This window comes from Trachemys scripta, chromosome 12 (genome assembly GCF_013100865.1).
Source record: "Trachemys scripta elegans isolate TJP31775 chromosome 12, CAS_Tse_1.0, whole genome shotgun sequence".
In the NCBI taxonomy this organism is placed as follows: domain Eukaryota; kingdom Metazoa; phylum Chordata; order Testudines; family Emydidae; genus Trachemys; species Trachemys scripta.
This window is the reverse complement of record NC_048309.1, coordinates 3118079-3144245: the sequence shown is the minus strand read 5'-3', so window position 1 is coordinate 3144245 and position 26167 is coordinate 3118079. Positions and strand designations below refer to the sequence as shown.

General features: G+C 42.5%; 1 protein-coding gene across 1 annotated transcript in view; it reads right to left on the bottom strand.

Annotated features, from left to right (window-relative positions):
* RAD21L1 (RAD21 cohesin complex component like 1) overlaps positions 1-17702 on the bottom strand; it is a 29727-nt gene extending 12025 nt beyond the window's left edge. The window contains exons 1-8 of the mRNA XM_034787415.1: positions 17532-17702; positions 16415-16544; positions 13599-13698; positions 11422-11528; positions 10002-10187; positions 6242-6343; positions 5302-5415; positions 3086-3315 (exon numbers count right to left, since the gene is read on the bottom strand). Of these exons, the coding sequence (XP_034643306.1) occupies positions 3086-3315; positions 5302-5415; positions 6242-6343; positions 10002-10187; positions 11422-11528; positions 13599-13698; positions 16415-16544; positions 17532-17675 (1113 nt within the window). The 5' untranslated portion in view covers positions 17676-17702. The remainder of the gene's footprint in view (positions 1-3085; positions 3316-5301; positions 5416-6241; positions 6344-10001; positions 10188-11421; positions 11529-13598; positions 13699-16414; positions 16545-17531) is intronic.
* Positions 17703-26167: the final 8465 nt, after the last annotated feature.

Below are 26167 nucleotides of genomic sequence, written 5' to 3'. Positions count from 1 at the left end.
CCCTTCTGACAACAAAAATTGCTACACAACCCTAGGAAGGGGGAGCATTAGATGTAACTTATAAAAAAATCACATGCCAAAATGTTAAAAATGGGACAAGTATTTTAGCTCACTCATTTAAATTTCAACAGTTATTTACTCCTTCTGACAACAAAAATTGCTACACGACCCTAGGAAGGGGGACTGAAGCCTGAGCCCACCCAAGCCCTGCCCCTCCGGTTGGGGGGTGGGGTTGGGGATAAAGCTGAAGTCTGAGGGCTTCAGCCGCAGGCAGGAGGCCTGTAACCTGAGCCCAACTGCCCAGGGCTGAAGTCTTCAGGCTTCGGTCCCAGATGGTGGGGACTGGGCTTCAGCTTCAGCCCCTGGCCTCAGCAAGTCTAAGCTACCCCTGGTGACCCCATTAAAACGGGGTTGTGACACACTTTAAGGTCCCAAGCCAGTTTGAGAACCGCTGCTCTAAGTGAGAAAGTGGCAAAGCTAACATTGGCCTGGATCATCTCTCTCTCCCCACCCCCCACCAATAATGAACCCCACTGGAGTGGGATAAGGGAAAGAAAAATCTGTGAGGTTATTCACATGGGAGTTTCTCTCATATAGTTGTGGGGCCATGATTTGTCTCCATGTGGAACAGGGTGTGGCTCTGTCCCTAAACCTTGCAGATCTGAGGGATCTGTATGGATCCAAAGGATTAACAAGAGGTTAGGGCCATCTGCATGGAAGCCTGTGCCTCAATACCTGCTCTTGCACTCCAGTGCCCTCTTCCAGGAGCTCCCCTGGAACACTCTTAAAGGGAGGAGTGACCCACTAAAGAGGTGCCCCATATAAAAGGTAATAGAGCCTACATAATCTCTGTGGGGCCAGGAGGGGGACACTATATGCTTCCTTTTGCCTTACTCTCACCCAGGTTGGGCTCTCCCAGCAGTCTTCATCCCATCATGGACCCTGAACCTACAGAAGGTTGTCTGGAAGGTCCCTGAAATCATGGGAGAGGAAGCAAGGAACAGTGCCACCAAGCAACTGATACCTCCCTCCTGTGTAAAAGAGGTGAGGCTCCATGCCTGAAAGGTCCTTCCATGCACGATTTGACCTGTTTTTCCAGCCAACATCCTTCAGCATAATAAGAAGACAGTGTTCAAGAGATTCTTATCTTGTAATGAGCTAAGAGATGTAGACATGGCTGGATACAGAGATACGTTTTAGGTCAATGGCACACTACCTAAGTACATTATTATCAAAAAAGATGTAGTACAGTGTCTTATTGCAATTAACCAATGAAGGTTTGTACTAAAAATGAAAAATTAAAACCATAAGTTGAGATTTTGAAAGCAGTGCAGGGGATTTTGCTACACAAAGACATGTATCTAAATCCCCTGCACTGCTTTGAAAATATTAATCATTATATTTCATGCAAATAGCCTCACTGGTTTCAATTGCCTTCCTCTAAAATAGTTAATAAAAGGGAAAATTAAAAACATTTGAAATAAAAATATAAACACAGGTATACCACAGGCTTCTGGTTTAAACATACACACTGTTGTTCAGGATTCACAACATACTTCTTCCTTCTGCTTTGCTTCAACATTTATGTGACAGAAGTCTTCTTGTGATAATGTTCTATTCTAATTACTTTACTTCCATTATACTGAAAGACTGAAGTCTTTTGTCTAACACTCGATGGACCAAGATAGAGACAGCTGTTCACTAGACCATTATTGAATAGCTGAATTCTGACTGGCTTAGAGAAATGACTTGTGTGCTTCCGATAAGAGCTTAAAGTACAGTTTTGTTTTTTTAAAGTATGTTCTATATGTAACCGGATGAAGTTTTATTTTAAATCAGTAAATAAGTAGCCACCACCAGTAATCTGATTAGCTGGCACTATTTCCATTTGGTGCAACTGAAAACATGTTTCAGAAACTAAAATGAATGAAATGACAATTTCAGTAAAACTGGACATGTCCACAGATATTTCAAACAATTTTAACACCATTTCTCTGTAAGGCTTCTTGTCTTATAAGACTGTTAGAATGTTCTTTCTAAGGGCTGGTCCACACTAACCCCCCACTTCGAACTAAGATACGCAACTTCAGCTACGTTATTCACGTAGCTGAAGTCGAACTATCTTAGTTCGAACTTACCGCAGGTCCACACGCGGCAGGCAGGCTCCCCCATCGACTCCGCGTACTCCTCTCGCCGAGCAGGAGTACCGGCGTCGACGGCGAGCACTTCCGGGATCGATTTATCGCATCTAGACAAGACGCGATAAATCGATCCCAGAAGATCGATTGCTTACCGCTGGACCTGGAGGTAAGTATAGATGTACCCTGACATAAGGCTCTTACTACAACAGTACAGCATCAGGTCAAGTCACACATTTTTCCTCAAGCTGATCTTATTTGGTTCTATGAATTTAAAGGTTAGTAATTTTTTTTCCTGGAATTCATTGTTCAAAACTAGGACTTCCTAGAATATAATTCCTACTCAATTAGATTATAGAAATAAAACAATAATCATAATACATTTGTATTTACTTGGCAGCCTGAAGACCTCAGAACACAAACAAAAAAACAAAAAAAAGTACTTTGAAATCTATGGATGGAAAGCACTATATAATATTTTTATTACTATTATAACAAACAATAATTGCAGAAGGTCAATATGGTCTAGTGCTAATTACAGAGCTATAAATCAGAAAAATAATAATGTACCAGTGTGCAATAAACGAAGGGCTTATATGTGAAATCACAAACATACGCTCACATTTCTATGCCCGCTTGTACTGATTCTTGGAATTTTGAAGATTAAGGGCCTGAATTCTAGAGATGGCAGACTTTTCTGTAGAAGCAAATACCAGCGGATACAAATATATTCATCAGATGTCCAATTACCTGAATTTCTGTACAATTAGATAATGTTCAATTATTAATATTTTCACCTGCAGTTTATTGGACACACAGTTACTTGTGCACACAAAATGAAGCCTGCAGAATTGGAGACCATCTCTGATAATCAGGTCCTAAATATGCAACAATCCCATCACGTATATGGTAATGTCGTAACAGCATACAACGGCATAAACCTTTACCATTTGTAGCTCAGCATTAATCAAAGGCTGTGTAGTACGGGACAGAAGTTTATCCACTCCTCCTGACTTCTTCCACATCATCAACTTTCTTGTAGGGGGTGCAAGATCCAACATAGTAAGAGTATCCATGCAGTTGCTAAGCTGTTTGTAAATAGTGCTGCTGCTGAGCTCCTTCACTACATCAACAAGCAACTTCCTCTTTCTTCTAAAGCTCCTTCTCCCTATGACAACTAAGCATAAGAAACAGTCACAAACATGGACGTTTATCTCTTTTTCTGATGGACACTTGTCTATTACTGTACTAGAGGGGTTGGGTATCACAGGACACATGGGAAGTAAATGATGCTATTCAAATTGAATTATTTTTTCCATATTTTCACTGTTCAGCATGTTGGTGATCTGAACAGGAGCTCTCCCTTACTCATAGTTCTGATGACAGCATATACTGTAACAAGAGTGTGGAATGGGGAGGAGCTGGCTTGTGATCTTCTTAATGCAGAGACTTGGATATTAGGCCATCCTGACATTGCTGACCTTCCCCTTGTGGGCCATTTCCCCCACTTTACTCCCAGTCCTCAACTCTCTTCGTAAAACATTTCTGCAGCAACTTAGAGGGCATTTTGTTTATGGCATGTGTACTGGTAACTCTCCTTGAGAGGCCAAAAGTATCACCTTCGTCTCCAACACCCTCACATCCTGAGGTCAATCTTTCAGCTTAAACAAAAAGAAGTGTCAATATGGCAACCACCAGCCAAACAATAAGGGACATTTTGACTCCAGTTTAGAACATTTTCCTCTAATTTCTTGTTGAATTATGAACATATACAAACAAGTTCTGATGCTTTAAAACTTAAGCATGAATATAATAGTTGGAATAAAAAGGACAGGCTGGAAATAGTTTAGAAAAAAGTTGAGTGAACGGGAGAATTACATTGACAATGAGGGGACCTTTTCACCAAAAGTTTTCAGAAAGACAGCCTCTTCGTTTTATTGGGAATTCTGTATATTCTCAAGTTCAAATACCTCTAAATGCAGGAAGATTTATGAATATTGTACTCAAAAAGCTGTAAAGTAATGGTTTATTTAAGTAAGAGGACACGATTAAGTGTGTGAGAGACAGGCATTATACCTTGAAAGCAAGTACCTTCCACCAACAGAAGTAGGTCCAATAAAAATATTATCTCACCTCCCTTGTCTCTCAGGCAGTTTACTCTACTGAGAAGTTAGCCAGGCCAAGAATTGCTAACGTCCTTAAAAAAGTAGTATTTAGGATTAATGTCTGGTTTTGTCAGTTTTAACCCTTTAAGATGTTGAATGAGGAGACATAGACACCAACACATGGAGACACACATTTATGATATACATGCATCTCAATAGTCATTTGGCAGGAAGGTTGGAAAATGTAAGCATTCTAAGGTTTAGTTTCAATATGAATGGTGGGGGTGTTTATTTCATAACATTCTTTTCCATTGTACTATTTTATATATTTGATAACACCCACAAATGTACCACATAAGTTGGCCACTGGATGAAACAAATTACACTTTCATTTCTTGTATCTCCAAGGATTGATGATGTCTCTTTGAGACTTCCAATTTTAATCTTCTTGAATAAACTGACTTTGAACACCTGTTAATCACAGTAATGAGGAAAAATTTTCCTTTTTCAATATCTTAGGGAAATCTTTATGTTTAAGTAAAATTAAGACCATGAAACAAAGCAAACCCTGAAAATTCACCCTGGAATCAGAAAGTCAATGTTGGTTCTTTCTGGCTACAACTCACCCACAAAGATTCTGCAACTAGAACTGAGTTAACAATTCTGTTGATGGTATATGAGCCAGAATAGAATACAGTTCACTCTCCTATAGCAGTATTGGTTTTGCATTGCTAACAGGAGTGAAAAATAATAAAACTTATTTTAGTAAGTGGAGAGGACTGTGAATAAACATTGGGAGTGGATCAGTTGATGTAAGAAAATGCCCTTTTTGCATGGTCACTTTTCAGAACAGAATTGAACTTTGACAGCAGGAACAGATGAAATGTAAGTAAATAAAAATAATCTCTGATACAAATATTATTAGTAATAATGAGAGAGTAGAGTAAAGCAAGTAATATAACTAGAATAATTTTATATAACATACTTTTCAGGGTTTTCCATGTAGCAGGAATTGTAATATTTGCATGCACCTAACAGGAAACTGATTGAACTCTGACCTGTAGCATCAACGGGCTCAAGTGTAAATCCTTCTTTTTCATTTGTCAACAGCGTAGTTTCACTCATCTGGTGGCTTTCTTCTGGATGCATAGACCCTACATAGCTGAAATTCACTGTAAAACACACATCCCACAATCCAATAAAAATATGTTAATTAATTCATTTGGAATCAAAACACAAATATTAGAGTTAGAAAAAGGAGTGTAAGTCTTACGGTACAACAGAATTTTTTTTCTCCCTGAAACTAATTTCTAAAATAATATTTTAATACACATATTTGGCACTTCTGCAGTTTCTTTCATTATAGGAACATAGGACTGGAAGAGACCTCCTGGGTCATCAATTCTAGTCCCCATCTATCATGGGTAACCCCATCAGATAAACTCATACATTAATTTATCAAGCTCCATCGTAAATCTAGATATCTTTTTTTCCCAAGTACACGTACTGGAAGGCTGTTTCAGAACCTCACTCATCTGATGGTTAGAAACCTACTTCTGATTTTCTGCATAAATTTATTCATAGCCAGTTTATACTCATTTGCTCTTGTGCCAACACTGTCCTTTAGCTTAAATAGCTTTTCTCCTTTCCTAGTGTTTACTCTCTTGATGTATTTATAAAGAGCAGTCATATCCCCTCTCATCCAAGGAGCTGATATCAAACTAAACCTCACAACATCCTCTGAGGTAGAAAAAAGGTATAATGTAAAAACATGTTTATATCAATGTCGAGTTACAGACAAGGAATTCCAAGAATTAATTATACCTGAAAGGGGAACAAAGTATAAAAGAAAAAAGGAAAACAGAATCCAAGACAGTAATGAAGCAAAGGATACGATTCTGATCACATAATGCCTGCATAACACTAGTATTATACATTAACAAATAAGTGAAGTGCTGATTTAGGTAATCAGAAGGAACAGAAACACTACAAACTCACCCACTGCATTATCATCAGGAAGTTCCTGTGACAAAGGAACTTCTTCCTCCATATCAAGAATCTCATAAATTAGGCTATTTTGCTCAGTCTTCAGCAGATTTTCTTGAAAATAAAATGCATAATTTTAATCACTCTAAGCTTTAGTGGTAATTAAACAAATGACCCAGCCAAGTGTTACTATTTAAATATTAGTCTTGCGTTTAAAGCAAGAGACCAACTTAAACAAGTCTAAAGATTTAGAATTAAAACTTTCTTAATACAAAACAATGTGTATAAAGGAGAGAATTAGACTTAATTTTGAATTTTCTGCCTTTCACCTGTTAAAGTATGATCTTTAATGTTGTTTAAAAATAGTTTTTTATATATAACTTCCTTATTCTAAAAAACAAACCCCCAAACCTGTTCTAGCTTATATACAACGGTAATCACCAAAAGCTAAATATATACATTTCAAAATTAAAACTAATCTGTACATTATATTTTACAATACCCTATGGTATATCAACTACATTAATACAAATGTAAATTTATATCTCAAATAAAAAGCTATTAAGTAAATCATAGGTGATCTGGTCAACAGGGTAGACATATATTAAAATGTTTTAAAATAGCATTATTTATGCAATAGGCCAGCAGAATCCATTATAATGAATTATTTAGAAGGAATTATATAGAGCTCAATCCTGCAAGATGCTGTGCATCTCCTGCGAAATCAATGGGAGCTCAGGGTGCTTGGCTAATCAGAAGAGGTGTGCAGCACCTTGCCAATGAGGCCTCAGTGCTTACAGAGAGTGCTTTATAATTAGTAAAATTCTATGTGAACATGTCAAAATTGATTCACTCATATTACAAATTAATCACTTACTAGACAGCTGTTTGTAAACAAACTATTTTGAGATAAATAAGCAGAAAATAACACCATACTTTGGTAAAATGTCTATTTTATATTTTTACGTTTTGCAAAATCATAATGAAAATTTAACAGACCACGCATAAAGTGTACTTAGAAGCACATTTTTTTTAAAGTGCTGGAAGAAGAAAAAAATTATTGTTTTTAACTTTCAGGGGGGAAACATAGATGCAGAAACATAGATGCCCACTTATCTGAATAATTTTTTTTGACAAGTAAAATATCATAAACTTTTTTTTAATTTCATCCTCCTCATAATAGCAAGAGCAGCTGAGTTAAAATGTGTATACCAATTTTTATACACGTTTTTTTTTTATAGTTTCATTATTAACCCTTAAAATAAATGGTTTGTATGTAAATTCTAAGACCATTAATTATAGCTATTTACAGTGCTGTCCTTCAAAACTGCAGGCATGACGACACATTTGAGTTGCCATTAATTTCCAAATATTTCTTTTGAGAAAAGTATTTTGTTTTAGTACAAAAGGAAAGGCTGTAGTTCTAAAATGTTTTTGCTTGGATATAGATGCAAAAAACAAAGGCTGAGGAAAATGTACTGAAACCAGTTTTAAGCATAGATTTCAAATGATGATTTACTTATGATGTTTTATTATGGAAGCACCACTTGCAGTGACATAGGGCATGGCTACACTTGCAGATGTAGAGCGCTGTGAGTTAAACCCGCCTTCGGAGAGCGCATTAGGGAAAGCGCTGCAGTCTGTCCACACTGACAGCTGCTTGCGCACTGGCGTGGCCGCATTTGCGGCACTTGCAGCGGCATTGGGAGCAGTGCATTATGGGCAGCTATCCCAGCATCCAAGTGACTGCAACGTGCTTTTCAAACGGGGAGAGGGGTGGAGTGTGACTGGGAGTGTGTTGTGTGTATGTGGGGGGAGAGAGAGTGGGTTTTTGGAGGGCTGAGAGCATGTCAGCATGCTGCCTTGTAAGTTCAGACAGCAGCAGACCTCCCCCTCCCCTCTCTCTCTCTCACACACACAGCATTCCCGGCTGTCAGAAATGGAGCTTTCAAACGGCATATACGCATTCCTACAGTGATTAAAAACAATGACAAGAGTGGCCACTTGACTTAAGGGGATTATGGGACCTTTCCGGAGGCCGATCACAGTGCAGTAATGCAACATCTCGTCCACACTGGCGCCGCGGCTGTACAGTGGGTGTGCAGCAAACGTTATTCCTCTCGCCGAGGTGGAGTACCAGGAGCGCTGTAGCCGCAGAGTCAGAGCGCTCTATGTGCCTTGCCAGTGTGGACGGGGAGTCAGCTAGGGTGCCTGGGGCTCCTTTATTGCGCTGTAACTCACAAGTGTAGCCAAGCCCATGGTAAAGGCAGAGCTGAGTTTTGCACTTAAAGCAGCGACTCAAATGCTTTGTTACATATGAAGATACGGCATATCCTTCCCCAAACTGCTGTACTTACTCTTTGGGAACAGAATTAATTTTCTCAGAATTTACAAGTAAATTGTTAATTAGATTGAGTTAAAATTAATTAAAAAAGAGATCCTCTAAAAATGTGGCATACAATGTAGGGCTGTTTAATTGTCCTGAATGATCTTAATAACAGAATAATACAAACGATTCGGACTTTATTTACAGTTAAAACTCACTCCATAGACTACATCTGAAGACTTTATTTTTTAGGATTAATGGTAATTTCTCCCTGTTTATTCTTTATAGCTGAACGTTTCTCCCCAGCAAGGGGCTAACAAATAACATTCCATTACAATTAATTCTGTCTAGAACTGCCCTCTTTCAAAATGCCTGCCATCCCATTTTTCTCAAGAAGACTCAGGACATAACTTGTCCACAGTTAGGTGATCATTTTGAGAAGGTCACCTATCTCCCATTGTTCTCAATGGGAGTGTGGCCATAGGGTGCTCTTAACAAAAAAGTTGAGTGGCTTCACTCTTACTGGAAACAGTGAAAAGTAGCGGTCATTTTTAAATGGGGTATATTGACTGAGGGAAGATATGGCCTCAGTCCTTCTGAGAACAATGGACTATTGAAACCATTTTGCAAATGGGCAATTCTATGTAAGTTTCACAGAAGAAGATTCTTATATATAAGCTTGTGCTGATGGAGAGACTTTCATTGGTTAAAAAAAATGACAAACAGTGACAATTAATGCTAAACATTTATTTTCAAAAGCAAACTGTTGCACCAGATCTACTAAACAGAGGACAGAAGGGGGAAGCCAGGGATATAGTGCGGGAGTGGATCAGTGGGGAAGGGGAAAACTGGTTTGTATGCACATATATGCACGTGCTGGGAAATGTGGGGTGAAGGAGAGCAGGCCAAACAGGTGACACAATGAGGTGAAATAAAGAAAAAAACCTAATGTATTTTAAAATATCACTTTAATTGAATCTGGAACCCAAAACATTAAAATGCTTTAATCAAAATCATATGGTTATTTCTTGGTGTCACAAAAGGGCAGAGTTAAGATTGTCTGAATGCCCTAATTGTGCATTTCCATATCTTAACATGTTTGAATTTCTTTTAAGTTTAACTTTAACTCTCAATTTCCTGGTTTTATAATGCCTGATTGTGGAATAATTGGAACATTCCCGTAATGTATTTTACTCTAAATTGCTGATATGTACTCTCAACCTTAATTTCATTTTAACAGAGTTTTTGTCTGGGATTACATAAATGAGCTCAGTTTATTATTAAGTAGTGAAAAACTAAAAGTGCAAAAGGAAACACACAGTAAATTACAGAAAAAATGTTTTCAAATGCAAGTTCTATTTTTATTTACATTTTGTGTGGGGTTTTTACAGTAAAAATACTTTGGATAGAATTGATTGGATTGTGTTAATCTATGACAAACCATACCAATCATATCCCCAGGAACATCTTCGTCTCCAAAACCATCGAGTTTGAATTCATGTGTGTCGTCACGTAGTATAGATTTGTCTCCAGTGGTGCTCACTGAGCTGTGATCAGGCAAGAGACTATTAGTACTCATTAATATGCCATCATTGAAGAAGCTATGTCCTCTTAGTATTTCAGTCTCCTCACCTGAACAAACAAATATAATTACTGACAACTACTTCTGTCAATACAGATAAAATACACATATGTCAATTTCCTCAGAACTTTATAAAATTCTCAAAATGAGGTTGCATTACAGAACAAACAATTTAAGCTAATTCAGTAAAAACACAAAATATATTAGGCTATGTCTACACTGTGCATTGTACAGTGGCACAGCTGTGCTGCTGTAAGGTAAGCAGTGTAGCCGCCCTTTGTCGGCAGGAGAGAGCTCTCCTGCGGACAAAATAAAACCACCCCCAATGAGTCAGGTGTGTTTGTTTTTTCCACACCCGACCCACAGAAGTTTTACCAACGAAAGTGCAGTGTAGACATAGCCTTGGGCTTGATTCTCCTTTACATTAAGGCCTCTTTACATTCCTCTATCAGAGGAGTGGTTGTGTTAGCTGCTCAAGTATGATCAGCACTCAGGCTTTAATCTGTATTCTCTGATGGGCCAGCCAACTCAAGTGAGAGATTTTTGTGTGTGGACGGGACTTGGGTTGAGGTTAGGTAAGAAGTGAAGTTAACTTTGCAGTGAACACAAGCCTAAATTGCATATATTATGTTGACACTTACTTAAAGGGGCATCAGCATAAATGAGAATTACGCCCATTAGGTTTTAAGTCACTTAGGGTAGGTCTACACTTACCTCCGGGTCCGGCGGTAAGCAATCGATCTTCTGGGATCGATTTATTGCATCTTGTCTAGACGCGATAAATCGATCCCGGAAGTGCTCGCCGTCGACGCCGGTACTCCAGCTCAGCGAAAGGAGTATGCGGCATCGACGGGGGAGCCTGCCTGCCGCGTCTGGACCCGCGGTAAGTTCGAACTAAGGTACTTCAAATTCATCTACGTTATTAACGTAGCTGAATTTGCGTACCTTAGTTTGAAGTGGGGGGTTAGTGTGGACCAGGCCCTAGAGCCCATTTCAAAACCCACTTTAGCCAACAGGTGGATTTTCATTGACTTCAGTGGTCTTTGGATCAAGCCCAAAGAGAATAAGTAGACTCCGTAATTACAACAAGCAAACAAATCCTTCATATGAGTAAAAATAAGCTTTATGAACTTGCATACAGTAATTAAATCTTAAAATGTAATTTTATAAATCATTAACAATGTAAATGCATTTGCTTATGAAGTACAATTCTAATAATTTAGAAAAAATGTTGGTAAAAATTCTTACAAATTTTTCAAATTCTAATTTATCAGCTGTTCTCACCAAAATTCCCATCACTGGGAAGCACAGTCATTCTGTAATCTTCTGGAAGTGTGATGTCTTCAGGTCTGCTCTGATTCAAAGTAAAGTGTTCAGCAACATCAATGGCACTAATGAGAAATGTAAAGATACAAAAAACAACATGAATTGAAACCCATTGGCCATGTTGCTGCAAGGCAAAAAGCTTGTAACCTGAGGGTTCTCAAACTTCATATGTTTTTCTTTAAAGACAAAAAGCAATAAATTACTACTTTTTAAGGCTCCAAAACACCCCAGCTGATGTCAACTCTTGTTCAGGGAGAAAGGCAATCTCCTAGGCGACCAGAACCCAAACCACTTAGGGCTTTATTGATTAAAACTGACACTTCTAATTGCATCTAGAAGCTAAAAGGAAGACAGCATAGCTACTGGAAAATAGATGCTATATATTCCCTACATTTGATACCTCGAAGCAAACAGGCAGCTGCCTTCTGTACTTGCTGAAGCTTCTAGGTAATCTTCAAAGAAGTTTGCACAGCACATTAAATAATCTAGTCTCAAAGTCGCAGAGGTACAATGACTATGGTAAGGTCCACACTGGAGAGAAAAGCATTTAGGGAATATCTTCACTACCAACGTTAAAGCACTGCCGCGGCAGTGCTTTAATGTGGCTGTGTAGTCGTGGCACCAGCACTGGGAGAGAGCTCTCCCAGCACTGTAAAAACCCACCCCGACGTGGGCAGTAGCTACCAGCACAGGGAGTGCGGCTCCTAGCACTGGTGCAATGTCTAAACTGCCACTTTACAGCACTGACTCTTGCATTGCTCAGGGGGGTGTTTTTTCACACCCATGAGCGAGAAAGGTTCAGCGCTGTAAAGTGGCAGTGTAGACAAGGCCTTAGATTAATGCACTGAGGGCAGGTCTTCACTACCCGCCGGATCGGGGGATTGATTCATAGCGTCTTGTGTAGACGCAGATAAATTGATCCCCAAACACGCTTTCCGTTGACTCCGGAACTCCAGCTCGCGAGAGGCGGAAGCGGAGTCGACGGGGGAATGGCAGCGGTCGATTCGCCGCCGTCCTCACAGCCAGGTAAGTCGACCTAAGATACGTCGACTTCAGCTACGCTATTCGCCCCTCCCCCCCCAGTGTAAACCAGGGCTTAAAAGAGGAGCTACTGGCTACTGACACTACCTCCAACTACAGGAGCAATTTGTAATCAAGATATATCCCTTGACTGCAAACCTGCTTGACAGGGGAAAACATCATCCCTATCACGTTCTACAAAAACTTATTTTTGCCTACCAACCACACCTTCATCTTGTCCAACTTCAGCTTCTATTATTTTTTTCACATACAAGTCCCATTTTCTGCCAGATACAATGTCACATAATGGACTCCTCAATATAGCATATCATCTGTAAATTAAACCCTATAAACTCTTTAGATAATTTGAAAGAGGGAGCTCCATCATTGTTCCTCACATAGTGGCACATTGTACTACTTGATTAGACTGAAAACAATTATATATTTTTTATCTGTAAGCTACAGGTTTTCTGAAATTAGATTTATAGCAAAAAATAGCAAAGACTTTCAGATCCAAAATAACTAAATTTATTGAGATGTAAAAGGAAAATGTCTGTGAAGGTGTACTATGCTTTGGCTCTGACCCTCACTAAAGTCCATCAAAAACAAGTGTTTTAGTTCCCAGCTCTTAGCTTTTGAAGTGTCAGCATGCTGCCTCCCATAGCCTACCAGCCCTCAGGGAGCAAAAGACCAGAATTTTAAATTCAATTTTAGATCATAGCAGTGAAGGACTGCTATGCCATGGATCCAGGCTACCCTGTTCTTACAACCGAATGAAATTTAGGCTACTTGGGCTGCCTCCTCTGGAGCACAGCAGTTCAACTTTTCTGTATCTAGTATTCATTCAAATAAATTAAATGAAAAACTTCTAAAGTCTACGCTGAAACAATTACTTCATTGTGTTCTGTGTTCATAAAATGGGATTGGAAGAACTGTACCAATACATAATTCTATGACTTAGAATATGGAAGAATCAGGTTATCAAATTCAAATAACTGGAATGACTGTACCACCTGCATGCTGAGTAAGGGTCAGATAATAAGCAAGAACATACATTTTTACCTCTAAGAAAATGAGGCCAGACAAAATATAAAAAAAAGTTGAGAAACATTTACTTCAAGTCAGGTAGCTGTGTGTCAAAATCAGGAAATTCTTCAGGCAATGTAATGGAATTATAAGCAGCTTCAAAGCTCTCTTCTGGAAGATCAACAAGTCCTAAAAGAAATGGAAAACATAACAAAATGAGCAGTGATACGGAGTCATGTTCTCACAAGTGTTTACAATAAGACTGTTAATCTATCAAGGAATTCTGTTGCCATCATCAACTAAGTTTGCCATTGTCATTAGGACCCCAAAATGCAATTTAATCTTTAATTTATGTACATTTCAGAGGCATACTATTTATTGGCATACATACAAATGAAAATGCCTGAAAAATGCTAGAGGTTCTGAAATGCTGTCAATCTACTGTAACTACTTTAGAACTGATGAATGAAATTGTTTTTAATTGTTCACTTTATTAATGTAACTTCATAAGTAAAGTTTTATGAATAAAACAATATTCATTCATAAAACCGGTTACCCCAATAACTGGCTAATTAACAATTAAGATGCTTGTTAAGAGCCATAGCTGTTCAGTCAGCTGCCTTTGTAAATTTCACTATGAATCCAATTCCTGCTTAAATCACTAAGACTTGCACTGTTTCAGTATTGTAACTTCTGTTCACCATTTATTACACTTGCCTACAGTGTAACTTCTGTTCACTTGTTTGCCATCCATTATACTTGTCTATATTGTAACTTCTGTTCACTGTTTGCCATATTGTAATTCAAACCCCATTTTAAAACGCTTACTCCATTTTGTAAGGGCTTGCTGCAACCTTCATTTTTGCAAACCCTGCTGTAATCTTATTAGTTTGGTTTAGATGTGTGAATGAGGTATGTATGGATGATGGAATCAACCTCCAGCCCCAGCCTGTCCTGATTAAATAGAGTTCAAACACCAAGGGCTGAAGATGCAGACAAGAGCCCTAACAAAGTAAAAAGAATCCACCCTAAAAAGAAAAGGTACAATAGAAAGAAGATCAAAGCCCGGTCCAAGGCTGAAAGTCATGTCTGCAATTGACGGGTGATCAATCACCAAACCTGGAGGCAGCGTGACACAGCAAGACCTATAGACTCTGGATTCAAACTAAAGCCTACAAAAAGGATGGGTGAGATGGAAAACTTTGGAGGAGGGCAACATTCTGCTGCCAACATGGAAGGGCATCAGTGCATGCCCAACAGAGACCCAGCTCGTCCTTGTGCCTGGCTTTCCTGGCCAGTTAGCTGCCACAAGCTACGAACCCAAGCTGCAAACTCAAGCCACAGACTCAAGCAGGACTGGTAACTATGCAGCAGCTACAGAACATCTGATGGATATGTGTGTGTGTGTGAATGTGTGTGTGTGTATAGGTATTAGGTATAATGTGTGTGTATAAGGATTAAGATATTAGTTATTGGTCATAAATCAAATTGTTATCATAATAAATGTGGCATCTTTATCTTGTCTCCTTTAATAAGATCCTGCTAGTTTTTATTGGTATAACACTACTAACTAATAACTGTTCAAAGATCATGGAAAATTTTGGCCACTAACAACCATTATGGCCAGGTATACCCTAGGAAATTAGGTTGACATAACTACATCGCTCAGGGGTATGAAAAATCCACACCCGGAGCGATGCAGTGAAACTGACCTAATCCCCTGGATAAACAACGCTAAATTGACAGGAGAATTCTCCTGTTGACATAGCTACAACCTCGTGTGGAGGTGGAGTACCTGCACTGACTGGAGAAGCATCTCCCATTGGCATAGGTAACGTCTTCACTGAAGCACTACAGCTGTGCCACTGCAGTGGTTTATGTGACGGGATCCCTGGGGTGTTGCTTGAGATTGTGGGACTGCGGTGCCCCTCTTAACTCTCCAGCCTGGGCTGTCTCTTGCAATGCTTTGCTAGTGACAAGCAGCAAACCCCTCCAGGTGCTGTTATCACTCAACACAACTGCATGTGGAGCCTCAAACCCAGGTAGAGTGCATGAATGCTCCCAGACCCACTCATGAATCATACAGAGAAAGGCATGAGCCAAATTCCCCCAGCTTCCAGCCTTGTAATTCAGGAATATACCATCTTGCACTGCTCAAGACCCATGGGGCCACTCTGTTCTGTTTTATACCCGTCCCCTAGTCCAGTGGTTTTCAAACTTTTTTTCTGGTGACTCAGTTGAAGAAAACTGTTGATGCCTGCGACCCAACAGAGCTGGGAATGAGAGGTTTGGGATGTGGGATGGGCTCGGGATTACCCCGGGCGGCTCCCGGTCAGCGGCACATCAGGAGTGCTAAGGCAGGCTTCCTGACAGTCCTGGCACCGTGGACCGCGCTGCGGCCCGGAAGCAGCCAGCCGCAGGTCCAGCTCCTAGGCGGAGGCGCGCAAATGGCTCCATGCAGCTCTCACCAGCAGGCACCGCCCCACCAACCAATGGGAGTGCAGAGCTGGTGCTCGGGGCGGGGGCAGTGCGCGGAGCCCTGTGGCCCCCCTGCCTAGGAGCCGGACCTGCTGCTGGCCACTTCCGGGGCACAGCGCGGTGTCAGAACAGGTAAGGACTAACCTTCCTTAGCCGGGCAGCACTGCTGATGGGATTTTTAGATAGAACAATGGCTTTCAGCAGATCATAACCTTTCCCTTGATAGATCACATGGCATGCTTTAGGTGAAATATCACAATTATATATAAATGATGAATATGGGGGTTACGGGGCACTCCCCTGAGGTATAGAGTGTCACAGTTTAAGTGTAGACCTGCCCTAGACCATAAAAAGGTTAAAGGACTTGAGAAAGATCATATAATTACTCAATGGTATGTTTAGTAATAGAGCAGAATTCGGTACCTACCTGGACGAAAGGCCATCTTCATTTTCACTAGAGCTTCACTGCAGTCTGCCAAGAGGTACTTTGCCTTCCTATGATAGATTCGCACCACTCCCAAAAGCAAGTGTCCTGAGGTGCGCAGAGCAATTTTAACCTTTAATAATTTTTTTAAATGGTTCAAGTATTAATATTTGTGGCAAAATCATTAAGACAAAACAATTTCAGTTATTATACAAAGCAAAAGGTGTACTAGTGAAGTCTTGGAAAAAATTCTTTATCTGCTAGCTAAGTATAGAAAAGGAACTCAATTAAACAATAAAACAACACAGTATGTGTCATTCTGAGATATTCAGGCTAACACAGAGTTGGAGCTCAAGAGCTATTGTCATGAGGCCTTGGCTACACTGGCGCTGTACAGCGCTGCAACTTGCTGCGCTCAGGGGTGTGAAAACGCCCCCCCTCTCCCCCCTGAGCGCAGCGAGTGCAGCACTGTAAAGCGCCAGTGTAATCAGAGGCTGCAACGCTGCACGGTCGCTCGCAGCGCTGCAAGCTATTCCCCTCGGAGAGGTGGAGTACATACAGCGCTGTGAGAGAGCTCTCGCAGCGCTGGCAGCGTGACTACACTCGTGCTTCACAGCGCTGCCGCTGCAGCGCTGGGAAGTCCCGAGTGTAGCCAAGGCCTTAAAAGAAGACAATTTCTGTTGGATAACGTACTGGACTAGGACTCAGAAGACTTCGGTTCTGTTCCTGGCTCTGCCACACTTGCTATGTGACCTTGGTTGGGGCACGGGCTTACCACAGGAAAATGATAAAAGACAATACCACCACATCACCTGTGGCGAACACTTTTCACTAAGTGATCACTACATATCTGACCTCTCAGTCCTCATCCTCAAAGGAAACCTGCACAACACCTTCAAAACATGAGCCTGGGAGATTAAAGGCGTAACTTTGATAGCCACTAAAAATCATGGGAGCAGAGAGACTGAATTTATTGCTTATTATAACAATCTATGCCATTAACACCCCCCCCCACGACTTCAAATATTGACCTTTACAATATTTGTTGATATATTCTTTTTCCCCCAAAAAAGGATCTACCTTTCTACAACTGGACTTAAACATCTCAGTCTTTACATACCTTTGGTGAAATGATCTTTTCAATAGTAGTCTCCAAATTGCATTCAAATATGTGAGTTTTTGTGAGCTTCTTCTCCCAGTGAGCGGCGAGCCATATTTTGGCCAATGGCCCACGCTTGTTCATAAACAAATGCATATAGAACATGTTGCCTATACTCAGTAGCTGAATTCACGTGAACTAGGGAAAAACACAAGAATTAATCTTAAAAATTTGAATACACAATGTTAATGGAGATTAAAGAAAACTGATTTTTATGTTCATTATAAGATAAAGGGATAAAATACTTTGGATTGGAGTACTTGTGGCACCTTAGAGACTAACAAATCTATTTGAGCATAAGCTTTCGTGGGCTACAGCCCACTTCTTCTATGCATCCGAAGAAGTGGGCTGTAGCCCACGAAAGCTTATGCTCAAATAGATTTGTTAGTCTCTAAGGTGCCACAAGTACTCCAATCCAAAGTATTTTATCCCTTTATCTTATAATGAACATAAAAATCAGTTTTCTTTAATCTCCATTAACATTGTGTATTCAAATTTTTAAGATTAATTCTTGTGTTTTTCCCTAGTTCACGTGAATTCAGCTACTGAGTATAGGCAACATGTTCTATATGCATTTGTTTATGAACAAGCGTGGGCCATTGGCCAAAATATGGCTCGCCGCTCACTGGGAGAAGAAGCTCACAAAAACTCACATATTTGNCTGTTCTTTTTGCGGATACAGACTAACACGGCTGCTACTCTGAAACCTACTTTGGATTGGATTTTCAGGCAGTTTAGGCCTGCAAAATGTTTGTGTAATTAATCCTATTGTGTGTAGAAATTGTATGACTATGCATGAAAATGTGTCTGGTTAGCTGTTTCTGTGCATAATAGTGGCAACTACACAATTACACATGAATTTTGGGCCCCTAAACTCTCTAAAAATCTAGATCTTTCAGTAAATTATTAGAAGCCATCTGCTAGTTACAGCCACATACACCTCTAATTTTGATAGGGACATATGTCAGATAATCTGTATAAAGTAAAGTGATAAACTGTAAGCCATGCTGAACATTTCTGTTAGAAATCAAAGAACAGGTGTTTTTTGAGCAGAATGCTTTTTTTTTTTTTTTTTTAAAGTACTTGGCTCAGTAGTAGAGAAGAAAAGGGAATATGCAAAAAGCAGGGGAAATGGAGAAAAAGTAGGAGAATTAAAAGGAAATCGATATTGAAAAGAAAAAAGGGCATGAAGTACACCCAACTACAAAAGATACTCTCTTCTGTAGTACTACCTTATAAAGAAAAGAAAGGACCGTTTCTAGCTTCTCAGGGTGGGTAGAGACGAATAATGATACTTACTTTCCTTTGTAAAGTGCTTTGAGATCTACAGATAAAATGTGCTATAAAAGATGTAAGTATTATTATCTCATGACCTGTACAGACTCAAGAAGCAGCCATTGGCTGTCTCCCACCAGATAGAGGGGAAAAAGAGGCTGCCATACTCATTACAATCCCTACTGAAGAAAGGAGCTACTGCCTCTGAAGTACCAGTGAGTCACAGTAGATGGCATTCTAGGGCATGGACTTCCCAAAATGCATTTTAATAAAATGTTGCCATAGTCTTCAGAAAAGGAAGGAGGAGTAAAGGGAATACTATAGATCTGCTGAAAGAAGAAGTACAAGCAGTTACTTTTCATATCCTTTTCCAAATACCCTTCCTCTACTTCCTTCTTGTGAATAGCCACCCATTGTTCCTCTCTTTCACCCCAATCTACTTTTTTTTACTTTGCACATATTGAAAAACTTGGTCAGTATTATTCATTCTGTACAGTGGCTTTGTAATGTGCTATGACAGAAACTATAAAAAGTTTCTTTAAAGTCTTGGGGGGAGGGAAGGAATTGAAGAGAGCAGCTAAGGCGTCCTAGTCCTTTCCACTCCCCATGGACAAGTGTTGTAGTATTGTTTCATAGCAAGTGGAGGCTCATGAGGGGAGCCAAGTGTGTGTGTGTGTAATGGATAGTTATGACAGTTGGATGGAGGCTTTATCTTTGCTAATGGGACAGTTTTGAGTTAGGAAGCAGCTTTTCATGAAAGAATGGATATGAGAGGAAGAAGTTAGGGCTACAAGGGTTTTCCTTTGTAGGGGATGAGTCTGGAAATTGGGAAGGTTTCACTACCATGGGGATTCAGTTTATAGGAAGATAAGCAGATTCCAGGTGTGGAACATTGCAAAAGCAGACTGGAATGGAACAGAAAGTTTCTGGCCTTCCATCCCCTCTTTCCAATCACCACCAACTAGCCGTCCAGCCTCTTGCACTCCTCCTCCGAGTTTGCCACAACCCATGAAACTGTGAACACCGGAAGGTGCAAAGCAACTGAGATTTGGAACACCCATCTCATTAGCACACACACAACTCAATGTGGAAGTTCTGGAACCACTGCAGAAGGGTCTAAATTTGTTGGTGCAGGGAAGAGAATGTTTTCAAAACATGTGCTGCCCACCTAAGATTTGTTTAGTTTGCAAGAATAGAGAATGAGTGTGAGGGGGATTTGGGGAAATAAAGAGGCGGGGGGGTAGATGGAGAGGGGAAATAAAGTTGGAGAATAGAAAAATGTGTAGGGCCAAGGGCTAGGGGAGCAGCTATGAACGAGGTATGTGGAGAAAGCAGGTTGTAAGCCATGTATATGCAGTGGAGAACGAGGTGAAAGAAGGGGTATGTGGGGATGAGAGGTGTATTATATGGCATGTAGAGGAAAGGGGTATAGGATGAGGGGGAAACGTGGGGAGGGGGCACAGGGAGAAGGTGCAGGAGAGATGTGGGGCAGGGATGATGGATCATGTGTAAGGGGAGGGTGGTAGAGGGAATGAGAGGGGTACATGGGAAGAAGACAGAAGGGGCAGGGGTATGATAAGGAATGGGGGTACAGAGTGAGGGGGAAGATAAGGCATATATAAGAGGAGGGGTGTATGGAATGAAGGGTAGAGGCAATATAGGGCAGGAGGGGGCATATATGGAGTAGGGGTATGATAGGACATACCGCATAGGCTGGGTGTGTGTGTATGGGGTGAGGGTAGGGGTGATATAGGGCACTGGAGTACATGGTGGGATGGTATGTGTGGGTGTACGGGGTAAGGTGGTACAAGGCATGGGGAATGCAGGTTGGGGAGTATGTGGTACTCCTGAGGGCATTCTGTGCCAAAAAAAATAAAAAATTTGTGCCAAAAAAATTAAAAATTCTATTCACAATATTTTAAAATTCTGCAAGTTTCATTTATCAATAAATAAATGCAGAGGCTCCAGCATGGCAGTGGGGAGCACAGGCCACTGGCTGCACGAAGGTGGGAGATCACCCTGCAGCCTCCCCACCCCCAGACTCAGCGGTGAAGCTGCAGCAGACCCTGACACAGCACAAGGCCTGGGCCTGCCCCAGAAACACTCTGGGGTCCTGCCCCTCTGAGCCAGGTGCACTAGGTGTGGGGCAGGCAGGCTCAACCAGGCAGAATCCAAATGTGAAGGGGCACTGTGTGGGGGGATCCAGGTGTGGGGTGAGAGGGTTCTGTGTGGGACAATCTGGGTGCAGGCAACTCAGTGGGGGAGGGGTGTCTAGGTGTGGGGGATCTGAATGCATAGAGGTTCATTAGGGGTAGGTGGGTGAGTTCTAGGTGCAGGGGCAATGGGACTCTGCAGGGGCTTCCAGGTGAAGGTGCTCAGAGGGGGGGTCTGGGTGCTAGGAGAGTGGGGCTTGGTGGGGTGGGGGTCTGGTGCAGGTAATTGGGGGTCAGTGGTATGGGGGTCTGGATGTGGGGGCTCAGGGGGGTGCAGGGGGTGGGGGTTTGAGTGCAAGGAGCTCACTGGGGCGTGGCCTGGGTGCAGGGGTCAGAGTCCGGAAGCTAGGGGGCCTCCAGATGCAGGCGCTGAGGTTCGGTAGGGTGGGGTTCGAGTATGGAAAGCAAGCGAGGGTTCTGGATGTACCAGGTGAGGCTTGGCTGGGGTTTCTGCGTATGGGAGGTTTGGCTGCATGGGGATTGGGTGGATGAGGGAGCAGCTCCCTGTACAGTGACCCCTCCCTTCCACAGCTGAGGAGCGATGGGGGCCGGAAGCAGGGGAGGCAGCTGAGCTTCCTGCAGCTGGAGGAGGTTTCTGGGGGTGGATCTGACACAGCCCCAGCAACTCCTTGCAGAGGAAGAGGATGTCCCGTCCTCTACTGCCTCCACCCCAGATGGGACTAGCAGCTGATCCCAGCTCAGGTTCGGAGCCACTGGCTGCGGTGTCCCCAGCCCCACGGTGATTTACCTCTCCTCCGGCTGCCTGAAACGACCTACCTGCCCTGCTAGGGAGGGGTATGTGACTGCTCTTGCAGCTTCCCTTTGCTTCCCTGTCAAAGTCATTTTTCTGCGGGGAAGCAAAAGAAAGCTGCAGGGGACATGAATTCTGTGCACATGCAGAGGCGCAGAATTCCCCCAGGAGTGCTGTGGGGAGTGCAGGTATATGGAGTGAGGGTGATATAGGGCATAGGGTGCAGGTTGTTTGGAGTGGGGGGTGTAGGGGATGCTGGTGAGGAGTACACAGGGGTGTATGGGGTGTACATGGGGGTGCAAGGTAGGTGTGTCAGGGTGCAGGGTGGGGTACATGGGGGGATGAGGTGATGGGGTGGAGGACATGGGGTGTATATGAGGTTGTAGGGTAGGAGTAGTGAGGGGAGGGGATGCAGAGCAGGGGTGAGGGAGGTCCTGGGGGTGCAGGGTGGGGAACATGGGGGTATGGGATGAGGGGGACAGAGGGCATGGGGTGCGTGGGGGGTGGAGTATGTGGGGGTGCAGGGTGGGGCCGTGGGAGTATTGTTGGGCAGGGGGGCGCTCGGGCAGTCAGAGGCCCCTGGGGGAGACCGTACACACAGCGCAGCGGCGGCCGCCCCACCCCGAGTCAGTCGAGCCCCTGCCGGCTCGCCCGCAGCCCGCCCTTCTCTCCTCAGCGCAACCGCCGCCGCCGCCAGTCCGACTGCGCACGCGCAACTGTGGCGCGAGGCGCCAACCGCCGGTGGCGCGAAGACCCCGAGTGGGGCGCGTGCCGCGGAGAAGGGGCTCGCGCTTTGCAGCCGGGGAGCGAGCGAGCGCGCGCGCGCACGGAAGCCGGGCTGCAGCCGCCAGTGGGGTGGGCATGGGCGTGGGCGTCCCCCCAGTGCAGAGGGGCTGCCGGCGTATGGAAATGTCCCTCTGTTGCTGGTGTGATCACTGCAGCACGTTATTGGTTAGGGGCCCAGCTGCTGTTTTCAGGCCTTTGTTGCTGTATATTTGAGTCTGCCAGAACAATAAACAAACAAAAATAAAATAACCAAAAACTATAAACACCGGAAACGGTGTGTGTGTGTGTGTGTGTGTGTGTGTGTTATGCGATATGTACAACATCGACATACAAATGGACAAACATACGTTTAGTTATACCTGCCACTGACTCTGCGGGTAACCATGAATAAGCCACTTCTCTTTCTGCCTTCATTTCCCCAGCTGTACAATCAGCAAGTACCTAACCTCCCTTGTAAAGCACTTTGAGATCCTGAGGAAAGGTGTGATATTAGTGCAAAGTGCTATTATTAATGATTATTCTATTTATTATCAAGAGCTTTTTGTGGGCTCAGGCCCAGATCCTGCAATCGCTGACACACACGCTTAACTTTAGACACAGGATGTTAGGAAATTGTTTGTTTGTGGCAGTATGTTTGGTCAACTTTAGGCTGCCTTGGGTTTTGAAACTATCTTTAATAGAAAAACAAACAGACGCACATAACTGACAACATTTAGAACAAACATCCATGTTTACCCAGGGCCCTCAGCCTACTTTAAAATGAACTAAAAGCAGCCTTCGCCTCTAGGAAAAGGGACAGACTTTTATTGAAATTCACCTTGCCTATTAGTGAAGAAATGTGTTTGCTAGATTGGCTAATCCAATTTACAGTGGTTGCCCTTTAAAATCTTTCATTACCTGCTCCCATTGAAATCAGTGGCAAATCTCCAGTTTACTTTAATGGCAAGAGACAAACGAGTATATTCACCTGTCTGAAACGTGTAGTGATCAAGCTACTCTGCTATATTCTTTGCTCAGTGGGATATCTGAGTGCCTAAGCTAACATCCATAGGACACAATAAATTCACATTAATTAATAAAAATATGTGTAATGGCTTATTAATTTCACAGCACCGATCACCATCACACTTAGGTACACTAAGAAAGGACCAAATGCTGCTTTCAGTTATATGGGTATAAATCCGTTGGCTGCAATGCAATTACTTTGTGTTTACACAAGGGTATAGGAGAGCAGAATCTGGCCCATAGAATGGAAAGCTGATCTCATGCTGGTGTAGGTAGGACTATTTCCCTTGAACTTGGTGGAATTATACTGGTGCAAGTGAATGCAGAACAAAGCTTATAAGAGCCGATACTAGCTCTTCTGAAATGATGGCCCTTTTTCTCCCACCACCATGCTAGCCCCTCAACAAATGTCAATAGAAAATAACCCAAAACAAAATCAAATAAACCCAGAACAAAATCAATCAGCCCAATGCAAAAGACAATAAACAGGCTTTGTGCCCCGCCACCCTCCGAGCTCAGACTCTGGGGCTCCCTCATGGAGAATGGATTCCAAAGGGCGACAGCCCTCAGCGGAAAGGGAGTTGCCACTGGTCAGAGTTTTACGATAGAAGCCGGCAGCAAGAACATCTGAATTGAACTCAGCCATCATGATGGGCCAAGATGAGAGGTGTTTCTCAGATAACAGAGTTCCAGACTATTCAGAGCTTTGAAGATTCTCACTGTCATCTCAGAATCACACAGTAAGGCAGTGAAGTGACTTGAGCACCTGTTTCTACACAGAGTTCCTAGTGTAACACTGACAGACCCCAGTTGTCGGTGGGCGGGATTAAACCTGGGACTTCTGGAGCTAAATGCATGAGCTAAAATCCACGTGGCCTTTAGCTAAGGCTGTAGAGCAGACTCATTAACCTCTCTCTCTAAGTGGTCTCGGTGCCACTAGATGGGACAGAACACCACACCCAGAAGGTGTGTGAGTTACACTAGCATTCTGCATCATCTGAAGGATCTGAGCTGTTTCATTTACTCCAGGTAGCTATGCACATATGCAAGAGTGAGTTGGGTTCCATTCTGCCTCCTCTAGTCTCAACAGAAATGCCAGCTACGTTCCAGATGTGCCTGCTTAGACTATGAGGCGGAAATCTGGACACAGCTGGATTTTCACATCCCTGATTTCATATGCAATCCTGGCAGTGAGAAAAAAACTACTTTGATTTGTGAACTGAGCACATTTTAAATGAGACTCAATATAGAACCCCCCAGTGTCATTTTACAATCACTTTTCCAAAATTGCATTTTAAAGAGTAACTTACGTGACCTGGACACCCGGAGGCACTGCCCCTGTAAAGGATAAATCTGGTGATCTGACAGCTGCACTAACAGACACTTCTTCAGTGAATGACACTAAGTGCAGCTCATCATAAGACTGACAGACAAGTCACACATGCTGGTTTTACAAGTTCTAGAGAATTAACACAATGGTACATTCCAGTTCATACTCCTGCAGGGAAGAAGGTTCTCACTGCTTTTCTGCAATTCCGTCGCTGTGACTCTCCCGACATATATCAAATTACCCAAAACATTTGCATTGGTGCTAGCTCAAAGTGCATCTGAGTTACTCTGGCTTTGCCCAGTAAGAACCTTCCTTTCCTTTCCGCTTTCTTCATTCAAGAAGGCAGAAGAAGCAGGAACCTGAGTGAGGTGGGAGCATGGCTGAAGGCAGAAAGCCCAGCAAACTAGGGGCTCTTTTGAAAGTCACCCTGTTTTTCATTTCTTATGCTGGGTAATTTTTAACTCCTTCTTGCTCCTATATTCTAAGTCACCATATGTAGGAGGTGCTCTGAGGGTGCTATTGTCTATCTAGGGATGTGCTGGAAAGGCACAAACCCTGGGCTCCTGTTGCAGTGTGTGGGAAGCTTTTCTGGTTGGGGGTTCCTTATTCTCTCTGTCCTAATGAGGAGTTCCCTTTGAGCCAGCACTGCAGATGGAAATGACTCATCCGGTCCCTGCAAGACTGCCCCAAATTCTGCAGTGACTCCATTTGTATGTGCATTGATAGTTGCGTGCCCAATCGTTGAGCACGTCTGGTAAGCGTGATTGGCCGTACGTCTGCATGCACACAGGTGCATGGTTGTAGATCGCTGTCTCGCAAACAGGACACTCCTGGAAATTTTCCATGAGCTCCAGCGGGAACCTCCTAGCACAGCAGATTCAAAATGTAAGCAAGGCCATTTTCCCCAAAGCCTGCAGGGCTCTCTGAGTGAAGTTGAGAATCACCCCAGCACACCACTCTCTCTAGGAGCTTCATGGTGATGACTGCAGAGTTGTTGTAGCTCTGTTGGTCTCAGGATATTAGCGAGACAAGGGGGGGTGAGGTAATATCTTTTATTGGCTCAAGGCAATCACTCTGCTCTTGAATTAACTCACGCAGAAAAATGATAAAAACCCAGAACGTATCACCCCTGGGTGAACACTTTTCACAAAGTGATCACTCTATATCTTACCTCTCAGTCCTCATTCTCCAAGGAAACCTGTACCGCACCTTCAAAAGACGAGCCTGGGAGCTTAAA